Source organism: Lingula anatina, chromosome 2 (genome assembly GCF_051362555.1).
Source record: "Lingula anatina isolate TDL-2025a chromosome 2, LinAna3.0, whole genome shotgun sequence".
NCBI classification, from domain to species: domain Eukaryota; kingdom Metazoa; phylum Brachiopoda; class Lingulata; order Lingulida; family Lingulidae; genus Lingula; species Lingula anatina.
In genome coordinates, this window is record NC_141768.1 from 42,079,808 (window position 1) to 42,100,319 (window position 20,512).

Sequence of the window (20,512 nt, forward strand, 5' to 3'; positions counted from 1 at the left end):
AACCTAAAATAAATCGCTGCCAAAAGAAGGACACCCTTTGTATTTCAGGTCGGAGAGGGCAAATCTAATACCACGAGTCCCTCTGTAACAACGTTGTTAGGGTAATGCTTTTATTATTGGTACATAATCAAGACCTACATAACATACACGGGAATAAATTACTTCATCTATTACATCTTTACATTATCACAGAGGTAAAATCATGAATAGCTAAGTTTTTGTCTCCCTTCTTTCTGACTAAAAATAATAAATTAAAAAAATAAATAAACAAAATGAAAAAAATAAAACCAACAGCACTCACAGTATATTATAAGAGTTGAAAAATCAAGCACCTAACATAATTAAATTTCAAATAAGGTACGATTGTGATTGAGGATGTGTATTATAAAAATGCAACCCTGGGACAAATGATCACATAAAAATCTTGAGAATTTTACAATTTCATAATCTACTCGTCGCACGGTAGCAAAGCAAAGGGGTCAGGCGACTTGAAGTGCGCAACTCCCAGCAAACAGAACAATTTATAACGTTACCATAACATTTTTTAATATAAACGTTATGGTAACGTTATATTAACGTTCTGTCCATGCTGGGTCGGAGGTGTTACGACCAAAGCTGGAAAAAAATCTGATTAAACTTACGAAGGAATGCTAAGATAGTCGTCACTAATGATACTAAAAATACAGATTTGAAAAAGGTAATTAGGCTTTTTGCTCAGGAATGCAAGGGCATTATGCCTACATAATTCACAAAATATTACAATATTAACTTCGATGAGACAATACTAAAATGATTTATCAAAAAACCCTGAATTATCTTCTCTTCCAATACCCATTCGCAGGATAAAATATATTGTTAGTGCTTGTACATAATTCGTCATAACTGCAAAACTTTCACAAGGAATACAAGATCCACACGTTGTTAGCGGACACACGCAATTCTCTATCATTATAAACAACAAGTGTTTTTGTACAATGTAGAATACACTGAACACAAGGCTGTCGGCTCTAGGAGTAACAGCAATGTACCACATTGACGGAGTTTTTGTTCCTTTAGTGTCCAATCGTTTTCACATTACCATTAGACAACAAGACTGCAGAGTTTCAGAACAAGAACAATAAGGGCAGCCTCATAATGCTGCGATCACATGCAGATACATATCCACCCTATGTGTCACCCTATTTGACGTCATTTGTCGATGACATTGAGAAAAACGGTTGCCAGCCAAGCTACAGGCCACCTCTAGACGGCTAAATTCCCGTACTTGCCCGTATTTGGAAAATGAAATTTTGGAAAGATCTAAAAACTTGTGTAAATCTACAAGAGGGACACTGGATCAAAATGCAGACATGTCCCAAGTAATCGTGAAATCTTCGCGTCTATGCATTATAATAGTCCAGCAAAAATATTTGTTAGGGTTGCCAGCTCTCTTAATTACAATCAATCAAAACTGTCTTACAGCATCCCACTGAATCACTTCAACATTTCCTCCTCCTGAACACATTTTTATCTGTGTTCTCTCAAGGGCTAAGCTTGGCCAGAAATAAACTTCACCACAATTGACGTCACCCCATTTGATATACCCCGTTTCAAGTCATCAGAGGACGCAGTTATTCTGACACCGGTTATTCCGTATTTTACTACAGCTTTGGGGCTGTAAAGACTAAAATATCTCCTTAATCTCTCCCCCTCCAAACTCTTTAAGAATAAGTCTCAAGTCATCAGAGGATGCAGTTATTCTGACACCGGTTATTCCGTATTTTACTGCAGCTTTGGGGCTGTAAAGACTAAAAAATCTCCTTAATCTCTCCCCCTCCAAACTCTTTAAGAATAAGTCTGTAGTCATCAGAGGATGCAGTTATTCTGACACAAGTTATTGTATTTTACACCAGCTTTGGGGCTGTAAAGACTAAAAAAATCTCCTTAATCTCTACCCCTCCAAACTCTTTAAAAATAAGTCACAATAATGCCCTCTAAAAGAGCTGCGAATAGTAAAAATTCCAGTATAAAAAGATATCTCTAAGCACCTTGGGTTGGGTAGTGATATAAATGTGCAGGTATTGGGGAGGTAAATGCTTTCAGTTTAATATCGGTTATGTTGTTGTCAGGTAATAATGTGTAAGTTGACTACAGCTCTTTGGTTTATGTACTGGCTGTGATGTTATAGCAATATGGCACTAAATGCTTTCAATTTAGTATTGGTTATGTGGACATATAATCTGACCAACCACTGAGTCAACTCCAATAATCATTTCAGTGTATGGCAAATAATGTTTCGATATTTCTAAAGCAATAGTATATCAGCTGTCTTAGTTGAAGTACAGTTCATTGCCAGCTCAAATACAGTCAACCACTTACACAACACAAGCCACCCCTTCAATATCCAGATTTGACGGTATACAATAAATATCTGTCTGATTCCTTTCACAGGGACGATGTGATTGCTGACACAACTGAAGTAATGCCTTCAGGAAAACAGCCAAGAGATGGCCTCAGCTGATCACAATCCTGCTTGTGCTAGGTAAATGTGTGCATTACTTCTTCCAAAGAAATGACCATTCACTGTCTGCGCCTTGGCTGAAGTAGTCGTCCAATGCTGACACACCTGTTTAAGTCACATGTTAGTTGATTATCTATAGCATAATCCCTTAAAATCAAGACAGTGGTCAACTGTTCACGCTGGTGTCCAAATTGAGCTTCTGTTTTAAAGTCTCATAAACTGTGAAAGATATAGAAACAGTGGGTATAACACGGACATAGTTAATGGTCAAGCCTCGAAACAAACCATTTCTCAGACCATCTTCCACCCAGATGGTTTTAAACGTCTGTCTTAAAGTCCTGTGAAATAAATGAAGAAGCAATCATGTCAAAAATAAAGTCAATAAACAATGCAGGTAAAAAACATCTGGTATAAAACTGCCTTAACACTGGTTCACTTCTACTAGCAATGCCCTACTACTGACTTTACCAAACAATTTGCTTATTTAACATGGGGGAAAAAAATTCTAAGGTGGGATGTGGAGCCCTTTGAAATCTGGTTTGATAAAGTCAATCAGCATACTAGTCATCTAAGAATAAGTTAAGGTATTGATAATATCTTCTACTTGGGCTAATTCCAGCCAACTGTCATAACCAAGTACATTTTTCTCTTTTTTTTTTAAAGCACAATCAATTTTAAGTGCCAACTTCACACCTGAATTTATGACCCTCAGGTAGCATGGTAGCCACTTGCATTCTTCTCCGCGTGACGTCCAGCGGGTAAGTCGCCGTCTGAGCCAAGGCACCAGCCAAACCACCACACAGAGTTCTGGCCCAGATCTTTAACACAGGGTTTCCCTTCTGGTCTGGATAGCCAAATACATCTGGGAATTTCTGCAGGCAGAATTCTTTTAGGGTTTCGAAAGCAAAGAATGATAGTCCTGAAATGTGATATGGATTTCTGTGTTAGTTTCTGGGATATGTTTTATTTTTGAAAAATGTCCACATAATGGGACAATCATACATCTATAGATGTAATCGGCAAAAAATATATCGGGGCTAAAACATGCTGCTCACAAGTGGTAAAAAATTCATGAAGGAAGTATCTGCTGTAAAGTCATTTCTTTGTAATTAAAACAAATATTTATCAATTGATGCTTTTTCAAAGTTTGAACTTCAGATAATAAATTATCCAGTTACTGAAATTTGGCAACCTAAAACTTTTAAGATGTCTTTGTTCACTTCTGAGCTTTCAGCAAGAAAAATTGTACAAAAAGAATTTTTTAAGAAATTCAATAAACTGCTTATGGCATACAGATGCAAATTTTTAAAAATTTGTTTGAAAAATTACATCAATTTAATTTTTTTTTTAGTGTGTGGCAGACTAGTGAGGTATTCTAGAGTCATCCTATGTGGTTTTTAGACTCAATGAACAATTAAGGTGATAGCTGAAAATGCATCAATCTAGTTATAATTTTTTAACCTGCATAAGGAGCCATTCCCAGTAATGAAGGTGCTATTCCTGGGTAGAACCCTTTGATCCCATCACTGCGTTTGATGGACCATATAGTATCCCTGATCCCACTGTATACATGCTCTCCAGTGGTTTGAAAGGCAAGGCGAGTACGTATAACATCCAGTGGGTATGTACATGTAACTGCAGCTAGCCCTACAGAGATAAAAGTAACAGGTCTTGCTAGATATAAAATATAGTGTTAGGCACAAAACATTCATACAAAGCCTATCATCTGGGCATAATGCTAGTTAACATTTTTTTCATCACATATGGTCATCATTGTACAATGTGAATGAAACAAACTGAGGATGTCTCAGAAATGACAGCTTTAAACTCTAAACAATGCCTTTCTAAGAAACCTGCAGTCATTTTTTAGTTCATGTGATAAATCGTTACTCTGCATAATACAATGGTTACTTTAAAGTATAAATATGGTGAAAAGTTTGACCCCTGTGTAGCATGTTAACTTAATAGAATACCTATGTCACATGTAAAGCAGATATTGTTTAGGAATAAAGAGCCAACTCATTCAGAAACGTTCTGTAGGACTGCATCTATACTAGAATGGGAGTAAAGACGAAAATTTTTTGAAAGAGACTGTATACAGGACTTTGGTACCAAAAATAAACCATATACACATTTTTGGTGTCTTCAAAAAGTTTTAGCACTCAACAACCATGATCCTACTTAGTTTCAAACTCAAAACCATTGTATTATTACATTTTTACACCAATTATTTTCTTCAGAAATGTTTAACCAAGTGGTATTTACTTATATTTCTTTCATTAAAGAAAATAAGAACCTTCTAAACAATGATATTCTTATATACTGTCCTTTTAATAATGGGCAAATAGGATAATTACTTTAATATTACTATATTAAAGCCAAAATTCAAATCAAATAAACATTTCTATACTATCAATCCTTCTTACCTGCTATTGATCCAGCTGTTAATTTAAGAAAGTGTGGATGGTCAATCTTACCAGGTAGATTCTGAATAACAGAAATCACAGGGTGAAGGGTGAGGTAAAACATAAAAAGATTAAAAAAAAAAACCCACTTAAATCTATGTTATTAGGAATTACAATTATAGCAGCCACTATTTAAGTCTATACAGTCTGAGAATTAAGTATCAACTGGAGACAAAATGGACAAATGTTTTATGATAACAACATATAACAGTCACTGCAACTTGGTACGAACTCAGTATAACATCAATAATGTGCTTATATACACAAAATACTGGTCCAAGAAACAACTTAAAATAAAATCATCTGCCTCATTGTAACTCCTTACAACACTGCTTCCAACAAATAATAGCGATAAAACACGTTTTGTACCACAAATGTGCTGTCACAGACAGGGTATGGTTCAAACACTTAAGTATTCACTCACAAATTGCAAAACATCTCACACATTTCAAATACTTTATCATATCCTAAATATAAGATGTCTAATGCCCTTTACCTGCCTTAATAAAAAAATTGTGTACATGCCTGTGTTCGTGCATGCGTGGGTGCAAGCATGTGTCTAAAAAAAACAGTTTGGAAGAACAATATTGTTTGAATTTTTTGTAAAAAATACTGTTACAGTATGAAACAAACCTTTTTGCAGAACTCAAATGTGCCAAACTGTATGGCCGAGTATGGGAATATGCGTATCATCTGGGCAAAGTTGCTTTTGTATAGGCTGAAGAAACCTTCTCTGTCTATAACATGCTTTAATGTGGACAATATACCTGAAAAAGATAAATTGCATTAACTAAAACAAGCAACTATAAATTGCATTAACTATTTTTAGAAGACAAAAAGGTAATGTCCTAAAATCTATTAATAACAAGTCAGAACATTACACATAAACTTTGTTTATGCAAATGTTGTTTATGCTTTCAGTTTGCTTTTTCAGAAGTTTTTATTTAAATATTAAGATGGCTGGTTAACTTTGAATATTTTCATCCTTATTATGGATTTGACACATTTCTACATCTATTCAAAGAAACAGCAGTTATACAGAAGTGTCACAAGTACCTAAGTGTTTATAATGTCTGTTATGGGCCTGTAAAAGGATTTTAATTCTGTCCAGTGGAGCCACAAAGGTCTTAGCGCAGCACCCTGCAATCCCTGAAATTGAAAAAAAAAAAAAAAAAAATTATAAAAAATGTAAAAAATAGAGAAGTGATAAAAATCATTTAACTTGAATGAAAAAAAATAGAACCTGCCCTGTGGCATGGACTCTGTAAACATGAAAATCTAAATGACTAATTCTGTTTCTAATCTCTACTCAGTCTGGTAAATTAATCACCTTTTTACTACTTCATCTCAGTTCACGGAAGATATTAATCAAAAGATCATGTGATCGTGTAATCTTTCGATCTAACCGGTATATCTTACCTCCAGCAAACAACATCTTGGCATAACGTGAATATTTATTCCCTTCATTTTGCTGCTCTATTATCATACTAGGTGCCTGAAATAGAAGAGTTAAGTCAGTGGATTTTTAGCTGAAATAAGAAGAGTACCTACTTAATGATTAACTGGGAAGGCCTATTCTCCGAGACTAAAATCAGAAAGGAAATATCATGACTTTACAATATGATTCTAAAACTGTCTCAAAAGCCTATACCAATAATACTTTTTGAATAAAACACTCAATGAAATCCTGTATTCCTTTGTTACCATTCTTTGGATCATTCAACCAGCAATCTTGGATCCATCAAACATATCTAATGGGTCCAAGCAGCAAGTTAAATGTGAATATGTAAAACTAACAGATCTTAGACTTTTCACGAGTAATTTTGATGAAAATCTTCCGTACCAAATATGTCAGAAAATCTGTGGAAAAGAACTGTAATGATGAAACTATCTTATTCTAATAATATTGATAAGTACAAGCAATTAAAAGAAAAAAATGTCTATAGTGTACCTGTAGTCCAAGTTTTTGGATATAAAACCCTTTTTCACTGTTGCACATGTTGCCTTACTTCACAAAAGAAAGACACCTATAATGTATGGCAGTTTTGCCCTTTTCAATATTACTCACTTTATGACTAACGGAGTAATGTCCACAGTACATGTAGTAGTACGTGCTCCGTTAATGTGTTGGCGGTGAAGTAAGACATTTGAATTTAATACCAGTATAATAAGCGAAAGTGGGTGAGCCTTAATATCAGCACTCCCTGTGTGTTTCTTTCAGTTTGGGGGCTTAAAAATGACTTTGGGCATTGTTTATCACTTCAATTTTAATGTGTCGGTGCACGTAAGGAGGAGGCACTAGTTCTATTTGAGTCAAACTTTGCCGTTTTTGTAACATAAGATTATAAAAATAACCATGGATTGACGGAATTTACAGTCAAGCCATACATAAACAACAGTTTTCTTACCTTAATATCGTCAGCTTCTGTTGTATATAAATATGAAACATATCCCGGTTTTTTGGGACATTTTCTGTCAAGAAAACACTAAACAGCTGGAGAAAGTGAACATTGATACTTTATAATAAAGTTTCGGCAAAATATATCTTCGTCTTCTATTTAGTAGAATCACAGTATGCTCATATTATTACTTATTATGTGATATATAAAATATTTTGATCTCCAGTTTACTTTATTATATTCACTCATAAAAAAGTTAAAGACATTTTTTTTTACGAAAATATACCCTTTCGTAAAACTGTCTCTGAATTCAAAATGGATGAAGAGAGACGGGAGCAAAGGAGGAGGCGAATTTTGAGGAATTCAGAGGACCGTTTGCGGAAAATTGTATCTGGACAGAGAAAAACAGGTAGGCTGAAACATTCATAGCTGATGCCAGTACCTGTAGTAATATTCATCAGGGTGTAGTGTGTGTGTGTGTGTGTGTGTGGGGGGGGGGGGGGGGGGGGGGCTTTCGAGCTCAAAGCTACACCCTACATTGCCAGGTATTCACATAATTCACCGAGCTGCAGATAATGCCAAAAATTGAGGCAAGGGTTAGGGGGGGGGGATGCAGACGTGCCTAAACTCATTTACAATGATCAGTATGTTCTAATGACAAAATAGCAACGTTTTGTGATCAACATTCAAGAAGAATGAAAACCAGTAAAGTTTGAGCTTGTTCAGCAAAGTTTAATTTCACATCTTATTTGATTCAAATGTTTTTGGAAACCGTAATTGGTTAGTAAAAAAAACCAGGGCGTGACATAACTATTATTTGAACAATATGCAGTCTTGCAAATACGGATAGCCCATTCCACACTGCAACAATTTAGTACACTAACATATTTTGACAGGACAGCCATGCATTCCCACTAACAGTACTGCTATCAGACTCGGAGCACCTTTGCACTGCAGCACTCCAGTTTACAATAACCCTTTGTTTCAACTCCAGAAGAACAGACAGAATCTCACGAGATATACAGAGACGACGGTTCACCATCAAGTCCCCCAGGTTCAGTTGATAATGATCCCCTCGACCAGACTGGATCCACAAACCATAATAACAGTGCCAACTCAGACAATATTATCCCTGACTTAGACAATAGCAGAACTCAGGCAGAACCTCTGAGAGAGAAGGCTACTGAAACATCACAGTCTGGTATCAGGCAGAGGATAGGTACCAAGTCTTCAGAGCAAGCACATGCTGCCGACTCTACTGAATCAAGACTGCTCAATTCAAGTGCATATGGAGATGATGGCTTTGAGACCACATCTGATGCCCAAGTACTGAAAAGCAATAAAGATGCAGCTCAATTTCTGGGGATTGCACGCTTTGTCGGGAGTCTACTCCTTGGTGTGGTGCTTAATTTGATACTCCACAGCATTGGTTTACTGATGCAGGTAAGATGTAGTAGTGGGGTTATAAAAAAACCACATCACACCTATCATGTTGAAATGATTTTCACATCTTACACAATGTCAATGTAAGAAAGATGGCAGGAAATAACAAAGTGTAGGGGAGGGGGTGAGGTTTGGTTTGAAAACATGATCTTAAAATTTAAATAAACAGAAATTTTGAAAATCAATAGAAATTTAAAATAGAATAGTATTTGAAATATAAAATTTGTGTTGTTATTAGTAGACAAAGTCAATTATCATTTTATCTCAGTTGTTATGGATTTCGATCTTACTGAGATGTTTTGAATCGCTGTGTCTCACAGCCAACTGTGTTCATAATTTCAGTCAGTCATCCTCCCTTTCATACTGGTAGAAGCCACAGTGGAGTGGTATCAAGTTACTCACAAACTGGTAAGTGGACTCTTACAGATTGCTTTTGTTTTAAATATGAACCGTTCATAATACCTGATGAAGACAACTTAAAATTGATTGACTTATGATGAAGTCAAAATGTGGTATTTGTGATTGACTGAAAACATATTTTTATATTTTTTTTTTAAAGCAGTTAATGTAGTAAACAGAACACTGTCAATTTAAAACTGACCCACAGTGCATTTGATTGTATTTATTAAGAAAAAGTTATCAAAAGACAAATGCAAATTTTATCAAAAATAACAACTGCCAAGTTTGTCATTTGAAATTGTGTAAGTCTAGATTAAGTAGGACTTGAAGTATAGCTTAATTGCTCTCAGATGTAAAGAATAGACTTAAAGTAAAACTTCATCATTTATCAAAATGCATAATTTTGATCACCACTTCTTCAAGACAAAAATGATAATCAGATTAAGAATGAAACTTGAATTTCATCCTGGAAAAATCACACACAGATGGTACAAGCTCAGACTTTCAGACAATATCCCATAGATTTTGTCAGGAAACTAAACTGTCATGTGATATTTCATTTGATTGAAACTGGATGTATCAAAATAAACACTTTGGTCACAGAACTTGTAACTTATGTAACTTACTTTTTTCATCGTTGTATGAAAAATGTTTTTAGTGCTTTCATGTTCTCTTTTCCAGCACAAGACGGGTGCCCAAGGCAGTCTTCTGACTTCAGCACTGCTACTCAATGGTATAAATAAAGACATAATTGACAATTACAACACAACTATGGCAATAGTTACAAACATTTTGGAGGACTTTGCTGCAATGATGTTCAGTTTTGTTTTGATACAGGCAGTGAGGAGTTGAAATCTGACATCTTTATAATTTATGCAAGTCATTTCTTTTTAACACCAGTCAAACTGGTCAGTCCAGATAAATTTGGGCTTAGTGTATGAATTTCATATTATATTATTAAGATTTATCTCACAAAAAGCAAAAAGTAGATTTAACTGTTTTAATTTTAACACGAGTTGTTTGCCACTAACTAGCTTTGAAGCTAGAATAACTTCAACTTCGACAGGAGTAATGTGCAATGCTACAAGTCCATAGCTGGATTCAAATTCAATTACAAATTTGTTATTAGGGTTGAAAGCTTTTGCCCTAAACCAGCAAGAATGTGTTGTGCTGCATGCAGCAGGCCACTTACCCATGCATTACAGATCACCAAATTGCAATTATTGTCTTTTGTTGATAGCAAGTTGCATGGTGTTATGATTTAACATTAGAATGAATTTTGTTTATTTGGTAAAGCTGCGCATTCACATGATAATTCCGTGAATTATGATGAGTCTGTGAGAGACCCAGATGTAGCATGTTACCTAGAGGTATGATATTAAAAAATGCGGGAGTGCTGCAATTGATTCAATTTGCTGAGTGATTTAATTTGTGGAGCAATTTAATTGGAAGGCAGCAGCACTGGTGATGAGGATTGGGTAAGTCTTGCACTGCAATTTGCTAGGCCCCAAAAGTTTTCGTAACCCATGTATATCTTTGGGTTTGCATGCATTCACTACGGCCCTCACGCGTTCTTCTGTAGGTCCCATTCTTATCCATAGAACTCCAGTTCATCCCTGCCTAGGTTTGTGGATTGCAGTCTCTCAAGGACTGGACGTAGATGTTTCCTGTTCTGCTTCATGCACTACTATGTTGTCAGATATGTTGGTTCCTCCCTCAATGCCAGCTAGGGTATTTGCTATCTTATGTTTGAAAACTTCACTTGCTGAAGATACTCCATATTTAGTCCAGCAAGAGCCACAGACGTAGTAATGGAGGGCGATTCTGGTGCTAATTTAAGCTGATCATATCCCATTTTCAGATCCAGCTCTGAAAATACAGCTGGGCCATTAAAACTCTGCAATACCTCATCAACAGTAGGTATATGATAGCCTCATTGCACAGGAAGCATATCTATGCATCATCTTATATCACCCCCTGGTTTAGGTACAATCACCACAGAATTCACCCAGAGTTGGTCCTTCTGCTGGTTCAGTGTTGTCCTGTGTAATGGTTGTACCACAGACTTCACTGGTGGGTCTGTGTGTATTGTAATCTCAGTATCTTTAAAATTAACTGAGGCCTGAAAACACATCAATGAATTCTGTATATAGCGAGTCCTCATATTATATTGTTATAATCTATTGTTATATCTATTCCAATTTTCATCATTCCTAGATTCATTGCGGTGTTGTGCCCTATTAGTGGCACCCTGTGCCCTTTCACTACTACAAATTCTGCATGGCCACTTCCTTTGCCTGCCTTGATGTCACATTCAAATGTTCCCTTCACTTCTAAAGGTTTCTCAGATGTGTATGAATATAACTGTTCATTTGGGGGTCCTGCACAAGAGTCGCATTTTATTCTGTTGGATTTCTGCATTTCCCATGTGTTTTTATCAATGATATTAAAGTAGGAACCCAAGTCTGGTAAAACATTTAAATTCATGCTGCCAGTCTCTATTTCCACCATGTCTTCAGTGTGAATTGCATTGGTTCCCACACAAAATGCATATGGCCTACTTGGCTACTTTGCAAGTTTTGCAAATTCTTGCAAAGTGATCAAACTTCTTACACTTGTTGCAAGTTTTTCCTCTAGCAAGGCATTTTAAGTCATGGTAAAGTGTCCCTTACCTCCATATCCATAACACGTTTTCTCAGTTGGAGTTTTTTTTTTTTACTTTGTTGCTTATGTCTGAACTTGTGGCATTTGAACTGAGTTGGTTTGTCTAATGACTTCAGTTTCACCATACTCACTGTTTCTGGTGTTCCACTTCCATTTCCTTTCATTTGTGACTCAGTATGCTCGCATCAAGTTGCCAGTTCTATTGCCCTTAATGTCAACTCCTCTCCTTCCTCCAAGACTTGGCGTTTAATGTAGCTAGGCGGGCATCTCCATATTATAGCACTCCGAATGTGCTTGTCTGGATTGTCACCATAGCCGCAGTCTCGGATCGCCATCCTTAATGTGTAGCAAAATGCTGCGTAGTTTAATTTTCTTTAGGTTCTTGGAACGTCTGTTGAGCACATGAAATGTTTACATTTGGTACAAAATATTACTTTAAAATGTTAAGTGCCTATGTATAGTCATGTTTCTCACCGTGTTTGGGAGAGTCCTGAAAATATCTTGTACATCTGTGCCTGTCGAATGTAACATAAGCTGCATTTTTAAATGTCTTTTTTCGTTATTTGTTCCGTCTGTTGGTTCTGAAACAATCAACCCTTTCCTGCTAGCAAAAAGCTCAAAACTATCTAACCAGCTTGTCCAGTGTGGTCCTAATGTCTCTGGGTTTCTGTATGGCTGGAGTTTTGGAATTTTGCTTTTTTCCTCCATTTTCTCAGAGAAAGTCCGCTTTCAGTTTTGCACTATAGTTTGTCCTGGTCACCACTGTTGATGCCTTCTAATTAAATCACATCGAAATAAGATGTCCTTTTTATTATTTGAAGAAAACATTGACCGAAATTTGCAAATTATTAATTTCAGTATATCTGCCATCTTAATATAGGCCAGTAAGATGATATTTGCAGAGAGAAAAAAAAAAACCTGACGAATACTGAACCATTGGAGACATTTTCTAAAAGCTCCAGTGGCAGTTGAAGGAGTCTTCTTGCTTTGATGACTCAAGGGTGCTGGACGGGTCACTTTTATTTCAATTGAAGGAACAGGTTACAGCAAACTGGAGTGATCAACAACTGCAATAATTTGAAGTTTTGGGTGGAAGCTTCAAAATTTCTTGCCTTATTTTTATTATAGTTAAAAGTTATGACAGGATATTGTTTGTAGAAGACAAAATGAATGAACAATAAAAACACTTCCAAATTTCTCAAGTTTCATTTTATTTTAATACTATTATGTAATGTGAAACTAGATATAAAACTTCTTGAAATGAAGCAATAGTAAATAATAGCATCAAGTGCCTATGTAAGCATTTCTGACAATTTACAGTATTATTACGTTTTGCACACATGCATCTATGATATCTCAACAGACAGCACCAGACCTTGCTGAATTTTTGCAATTTTAATATTTCGATTGAATTGAACTTATCTAGGTGCCAGTTTCTCAAAACAACTAAATATGGTCTCAATTTTTTTAACTTGAGATTTAATGTTCTTTGACCCAAGATAAATGTGTAGAATCCACTCAAATAAATCCCTTCCCTATGTTTTAACCAACAGCTACTTGTGGTGGACTGGTTCAGACATTTCTTTAAGAAGTCGGAGAAACCTGGATTTAAATGTCAAGCCACTGTTATGCCAGGCTTGCATCCACAAGGAGAACACACTTTTGCTTTTTCAATGCTTTCAGTTCTTTCTTCAAAGAACTTCGGCAATATTTGATAGATGACATTAAATCCATTGATTATTGTAAGTGGTGAACTAAAAGATACTGCAGGTTTAACTTTGTGATATATTTGTGAAAGTGGGCCAACATTTGTTCTCCAAGTGGCTGTTAGCCCAGTGTAACAGGAGACTAAATACCAACTCATAGTCAAACTTGCTTTTGTGAAACCAGCCCCAGATGGTCCATCTTTATGAATTAACAGCACATATAGTCAGCAGTGTGTAATGAAACCAATCTCTGAACCTATAGAGAGCCACTACCAGTAACAAAACGCTCAGCCAAGAATGTCCATCTTTCCAGAAGTGGCAACTGAACTGGCTGCGGTCTTTAAGTGGTAATGAATCTTGTGCAAGGACAGTATTTCCCAGAGAGAACTGTTTACATTCTTTTTGGTTTCTGTTATTCACTTTCAGTATGCCTATCTGATCATCGATCTTTCTACCTCTGAAACATTGTAATACATATTTTGATTATTCAATGAATGAAAACTGATTCATAGATCATATATACAGCACTTCTTGTAATTCTGAAAACTGGACAACAGGCCGAGGCTCCAGTCCAATTATAGAAGTGGCTCACTGGTTTTTGCACTAGCCTAAACAGCCAAACAAAGTAGGGGAAAATATAAAGGTTTTTGTCCATCTAGTGCTATATTTGTTACCTCATGTTCACATACTACTGAACTTTAGTTCATGGCAAATCAACAGAAACCGTATTGCACATGAAAATAAGGGATAACTAATAACATATACAGTGCATTGCCAATCATCAATGATAATGATACCTTCAATCGTGTCTTCAATCAGCAATCCAGACATCATAAAACAGAGAGTAACAGCTTTATCACCTATACTCCAGATTAAAATAAAACGACACTATTCATTAGCTACTCTGTGGATACATATATACATTACAATGTAAAATGTGCACGCTTGCTTTCTATGGAATCTGTTACAGCAAGTAACAAAGTGCACAAGCTATCATTTCTCTCTATTTCACACTATATAAGGTAACAATGTACACTAGACAAGCACCTGCCAACTGCATCTCAACTAGGCTTACTTACAGACAGAATAGTGTTCATATATTAAAAACCTAACAATTCATGTTAGGATGTAATAACTATCAACACCAAACTGCAATATGGTAAAATTTAACAGTAGTAAACGTTTTTATAACATTTTTTAAAATATTTAATAGTTTATTTAGATACAAGTGCCTTCATAAATTTCAAGAAATTCAAAACAGACAAGCAAAACACCAATGCTACATATAAAAGACAGGTAAAAGCACATTTAAACCATAGCCTAGTTGCCTTTATGCTAAGGTTGTGATTTTTTATGGTGAAAAAACTTAGGTGCAACTCCAGATCATTTACTGCTTATTTAAGTTTATTGCAACAATTATGGAAAATAATTTTATTTCAAAATCAATGACAGAAGGAACATTTCTGTATCAAAATAATCCCAGCTTTACTAGTAATTTAAATGTTACCTTAATTTTTCAATGTGCTGTTTGACACAACAGCTACTCCCCACCTCCCCCCTTGTTAATACTGAAAGTGGGTACGTCGTTTTGAAGGCATGTACATGGTTAAGCTATCAATAAATTTGCACTGTTAATTTGATAGCATAAAATTCCCCGAATGAGATATTTCTCCGGTTTCCTAAAAACAAAAATTGCACTTATTTTACAAATCGAAGATGTAATATCTGACAATAGGTGATGGCATTAAATGTGATATAAAGTTAAAATAGACAATTTTAAGTTTCCACTCACTCGGTCAACTTGACTGCTGATGAACTTGCAGTTATATTGCTAGAAGTACTCATTGCTGGAAAATAACATACATGACAGGTGTCTCACAACTTCTATTTAGACTAAAATAAAACAGAAAATGAAAGACAAGTCTGTATACATACAAATCAAACCAAATCCATTCCTTAATACAAAATAAGAGTTACATAGCCACAGAGCTTAATCCATGTTTTGAAGACAAAGAAGCAAACAATATGCAAGTATAATTATTTTTATCCAGAACCATGTTTCTTCAATCCCTAATCTCTTCCTTGAAAATAATGGATCTAGAGAGGAATGCATTATCTTGCAAAAGAAATAAAATTGGCAGTGTATGGCAGAGACAACATTTTTACAATCTCTTAAAATGCTCCGAGATGTGTGACTTATCACTTTAGTTGTCTTTTCTTTGGGTGAGACTACTATGACCATGGCTGAGATAACTTGGTTATCTCTACAAACTGAGGACAAAAAGTTTCAAGGTTCATCTTTAGTTATTTTTTGAAGCTTTTTCACCCTGTTAACTGCTCTCTTACGTTGCTTTTTCTTTTGTGCTGCAGCTTTCTCCTTCTTCCTTATTCTCTGCTGAGCCAGTTTTTCTTTTTTCTTGGCCTTTGCTGCAGCCGCCTTCGCAAGTTTTTTTGCTCTAGTCAGTGCCATTTTTTCACGCTTTTTGGCAATAATTGCTGCATTTCTTTCTTTTTTCAATTGTTGTGAGTAACCTCGCACTAGCTCTGGGTGACCTTCTGCACTAACTTTCTGTTCCCATGCAACAAGGTTCTTCTCATATTCTGCCTTTTCTTCAGCATATGCCTTCTTAAATTCCTATGGAGGAAGATGCATATATTACATGAAACTAGTTGTATCACCCAGAATCTAAATTTACACCTACAAGAAATAACTAAAGATGAATTTTGTAACAAAGAGAATCACAACCGCATCTCTATGTATGCAAAACTTCAATGCCATTGAAGTCTGGGACAACATTTTTTTAACTCTTTTCTGCTTGCCCTCTGAGACTTGCCCTCTGACCTAACAATCTACCAGTCAAAACAGCAAAAATATTGGACCAGTAACTGTACAAATTTACATTTAATTTTATCGGACCAGATCGAATTCCAATGATATTTTTACCTAGAATGTGTGTAAACATGGAAACCTCCAATCATTACCTCCATTATTTGTTTTGCATTCACTCAGCCAGATAGATATGACCTACTAGTCATTATGTATAATAATATGTACCTGTTTATCATCTTCAGGCATTCTCCTCCACATCTGTGCACATCCAGACATATACTGCGTCACTGGGGCCTCCCCACGGTCCACCATCTTGGATGCCGCAAAGCGCAGAAATGCACTCACAGGCTTCTTAGGTTTCTCTAGCTTGTGAAGCATCTAAAAGGCACAAGACTCAGGACGTACTATGTGACATATCAGATAGGAATTTGAAAGACCCATTCCTGTTGAAACGCATTTTGACTAAAACCCCAAACACAAGTTGCTCTGAAATCAAATTAAGCCACTCTGTAGCCACAATTGCAATTAAGTCAAATTCGTAGGAATCTTACCAATGAAAGAAAAGACAAAAAAATCTAGATAATTATAACCATTAAGATTTCATGATGAAAGGAAAACAATCTGATAGTGCACATTTCAAAATTTCATCTACATTTCAACGTCACAGTTAACCCCAAAATGATTAAAACACATAGTTCCTGGAAGAAGTTACAAGGAATGTGCACAACTCCCTCTAGCAACTACACAAATCTAGGTGACAGATATACATGTGCAGGGCATTGAAACTACAGACACACCCTTACACCCCATTTCCATAGATTAGATCGACCTACTTTAGATCGACCTAACTCCCTGGGGGTTCACGCTAAATAGCTGTCAGCCGGGCGGACACGAAAGTTAATTATCCCCTTACAGCTTGTAGTAGGCGGGACGGACATTTAAGTCGGATTATCTGAAAGTAATCTAGTGAGACTCCCCGCGGGGATAGATCGATCTAAAATCTATGGGAATAGAGCCTTACTTACAGCCTTTGTTCTCCTTCTTTCCAGTTTCTGTTTTCTGGTTCTGCCTTGCTCTCCCAACATCTCTCTTTGCTCTGGAGACAGACTCTGTATGAAGGCCTCATACTTTTCATGGTACTTATCAAGCTCCTTTTTAGCTGCATTAACATACATCTAGAGGACAAATACAAAAATAAATAAATACTAATAATAAAAAAATAACATTAATAATAAAATCAATCAATAAATAAATAATGAATTAATAAATAAAATAATGATAATATTTAAAAAATTTGTAATCCGTTATGTGCAAAATTTTTTTGGACATTCGTTATTTTGTATTATGCCATATATATATACAACTGTGTTGTTAGAGAATTAAAACTGTGCCATATGATGAAGGAACTATCCTCATGAAAAGATTCAAATGCTAGATTATTTTTCTTAATTTCATAACATTCCAGACTTCTGAATGGATACTTACCGCTTTCTCATCTGTATTCAATGATTTCCACATTGCACCAGCAATTTTTGAAAGTTCAGTGTTTTTGATGTCTGAAAGAGAATCACGTAACTTACATGAGACAGAAGAAATAACTTATGAACTCCCAATTGTAAATTTTAATCACACAACATTGCATCAAATTTTATGGGCAAATCTTTTAATTTTCACAACTTTTGAAGAAGAATATGGAGAAGTGGGCCTTTATCAATGATAATAAAAACAATCTATACTTGTCCAGAGGCCCTGCTTAACCACCAGCCAGAGCAGAAATACACTGGCACCGAAAAGTCAATAAGAAGTTTACCTTTAAATGGAAAGAGTTAAGAAACTGGCGTGAACAAGGACATGCATAACTACTGAACACTTACCTGGATTCTCATTTTTGATATCGGACCTCTTGGCATTTAAGAAACTTAAAAAACTAGATGGGGGCTTTTTAGGTGGAACTATTTTTTCTTGACTGGCACATGCTACTGGTGTGTAGTGGATGCTCCTGGAAAGAAAACCAAATACAAAGTTCATGCTCTCGCCCTAAATGCGGTTGGTTTAACAGATTAACAAGCCTCTTGGCACTGAGTAAAATACAGAAAAGCTGGTGATTATACAGGTGCTTGGGAAACAAGAGGCGGCGTGTTAATCTGTTTAATTGATTGCATTTAGCGAGAGTTCCTACAGAGTTGCATCAGTCTATGTAGAGCAATAGTGTCATTGGGAATAAGCCCTAAGATGAGACCCCTTGTATTGTAGTAAATCCTGCCTTTCGGTTACCTAACTTGAAGCCATGCCCAGTTACACTATAAGAGTGCATTCCCAGAATTTTAGATCGATCCATCTGGATCGACCTAACTCCTTGGGGGTTCACGCTAAATAGCTGTCAGCCGAGCGTGTACCATAGTTAATTATCCCCTTACAGCTTTTAGTAGGCGGGACAGACAATTAACTAAGCCGGCTGAGCTGAGAGTAATCTAGTGAGACTCCCCACAGGGATAGATCGATCTAAAATCTGTGGGAATGGGGTCTATAAGTATAGTAAAGTAAAATACTAAAGAAACAGTAATCTCATTTGAGTGAGCACCACTGGGCTTTGATATCTACTTACCCTTCTAAAAGACCAGATTAGTTTAGATTGTCACATTGGGGCTTATAAAAGAGATAATCCCCACCCCCCTGGGGATGGTAAATATATGTTAGGACCAGTCAAACTGGTACAGTATAGAAAACTGCACTGTTTTATGTGACAATGATCTAACAGTACACCCGATGCTCCCTGTCAATATGGTACAAAGGTCAGTACATAAATGCCAGCATAGACACACAACACTATGCCCAAACCTAACAATTAAACAAGCATATATAAAATTTGGGTGACCACTGCCTGCTTCAATTATAGGCCTTTTTATAATGAATACCAAATTAAATGGTGCAGCTTTATTCCTTTTAGTGTTGTTATGTTCAAAGTTTGCATTATAAAACCAAATTTAAAAACAGTCTTTCTATTTATGACTCTGTTCACATTCTGCCTCAAAGCTAAAAACAAATTATCCTGCGATAAATGACATTTTCCCCCCAATTTACCAACCTTTAATCTTCCTTTCCTGACACTCACCATTACTCTGTCACTATTTTCGAAAAAAGAAACCTGCATTTAAGGGGAGGTTTTTCAAATACACCGTTCAACTTCCACTGATTCAACTTCCAGGTATCACAGGACACACACTCTCTTTGAACAGACTGTGTCAAGATGGCAAACTACCAAGGTTGGACAGGGGACAGTGAATAATTGTCTATGTTATACTGATTGGGGCTATTTATCTGTCATTTTATGTTTTAAATGTTTTAATTGCCCTCTGATAAGTCCAACAGGAAGCGATCCATGCACTTGGAATGTGTTAAAAACCCTACTTTGTGTCGTTAATTAAAATATATATCAATGACTGTCACTAATAATTAACATTAATTTAAATTCTTGCCAATATTTTTGTTTTTAAATTTTTTTAAATTAGAATTTTTTACAAATATTTTTATGTCTGCCGATAATAACCGCAGTTGACGGACCTTTGAAGACGCTCACTTAATTGACGTCAATGGTCCTCGCAACACAGCGTTTATCAGGCTAGTAGCGTTTATATTTCCTTGCCCCTCATTCTTTTCTATATAACAATGTAAGACAACAAATTCAAACTTGCATTAGTTTCTAATTATTTAAAGAAAAGGTTCTTAGGATTCGTTTGACGTGCAAAGGCTTGTCAAATGAAGTATCTTGTCTCGCTGAAGTCTCTCCACGATTTGCATCCCAAAGTAGCATAGCATAGATTAAGATTAGCATAATAACGACTCCTTTTCTTCATATCTATATTGCACCACATACAAACCTTGCATAACAAACAGAAGAACTTTCAAAAAGTCGCAACTTTCCGAAGCTGAGCTTCAAAACACGCAGGGCCATTTTCCCTCCTTGGAAAACTAGGTCACTCTGCACATGTTCCGGAAGGCTGGAACGAAAAACAAGAATCGAAAACAAATTGATATCTAGAAGAAAACCTCTAAAAAGTTCCCAATTGACAGATAGCACATACATGTTTTCGTTGAAGTTGTACATA

The 20,512-nt window shown here is 35.9% G+C and overlaps 3 protein-coding genes across 5 annotated transcripts; 1 reads left to right on the forward strand and 2 right to left on the reverse strand.

Annotated features, from left to right (window-relative positions):
* Nucleotides 1–93: 93 nt before the first annotated feature.
* On the reverse strand, nucleotides 94–7,488 carry LOC106176883 (mitochondrial coenzyme A transporter SLC25A16). 2 transcript variants are annotated; one of them, XM_013559482.3, is made up of 8 exons: nucleotides 7,374–7,488; nucleotides 6,385–6,460; nucleotides 6,022–6,114; nucleotides 5,599–5,732; nucleotides 4,927–4,987; nucleotides 3,962–4,147; nucleotides 3,194–3,419; nucleotides 94–2,838 (listed from the first exon to the last, which is right to left on the reverse strand). In XM_013559482.3, exons 2-8 carry the CDS (start codon nucleotides 6,449–6,451, stop codon nucleotides 2,667–2,669), a joined length of 939 nt encoding a protein of 312 aa, XP_013414936.1. In that variant the 5' UTR covers nucleotides 6,452–6,460; nucleotides 7,374–7,488; the 3' UTR covers nucleotides 94–2,666. The 2 variants fall into 2 exon arrangements, with proteins under 2 accessions (XP_013414936.1, XP_013414910.1); XM_013559456.3 differs by lacking the exon at nucleotides 7,374–7,488 and adding an exon at nucleotides 6,917–7,034.
* Nucleotides 7,489–7,496: 8 nt separating this feature from the next.
* LOC106176903 (uncharacterized) lies at nucleotides 7,497–13,067 on the forward strand. 2 transcript variants are annotated; one of them, XM_013559494.3, is made up of 4 exons: nucleotides 7,497–7,773; nucleotides 8,359–8,807; nucleotides 9,150–9,215; nucleotides 9,888–13,067. In XM_013559494.3, exons 1-4 carry the CDS (start codon nucleotides 7,680–7,682, stop codon nucleotides 10,056–10,058), a joined length of 780 nt encoding a protein of 259 aa, XP_013414948.2. In that variant the 5' UTR covers nucleotides 7,497–7,679; the 3' UTR covers nucleotides 10,059–13,067. The 2 variants fall into 2 exon arrangements, with proteins under 2 accessions (XP_013414948.2, XP_086863020.1); XM_087006894.1 differs by having other exon boundaries at nucleotides 8,362–8,807.
* Nucleotides 13,058–20,446, reverse strand: LOC106177014 (transcription factor A, mitochondrial). Its single transcript, XM_087006891.1, has 6 exons — nucleotides 20,285–20,446; nucleotides 18,281–18,405; nucleotides 17,892–17,962; nucleotides 17,432–17,581; nucleotides 16,632–16,784; nucleotides 13,058–16,211 (listed from the first exon to the last, which is right to left on the reverse strand). The coding sequence occupies exons 1-6, from the start codon at nucleotides 20,356–20,358 to the stop codon at nucleotides 15,864–15,866; spliced, it is 921 nt and encodes a 306-aa protein (XP_086863017.1). The 5' UTR covers nucleotides 20,359–20,446; the 3' UTR covers nucleotides 13,058–15,863.
* Nucleotides 20,447–20,512: the final 66 nt, after the last annotated feature.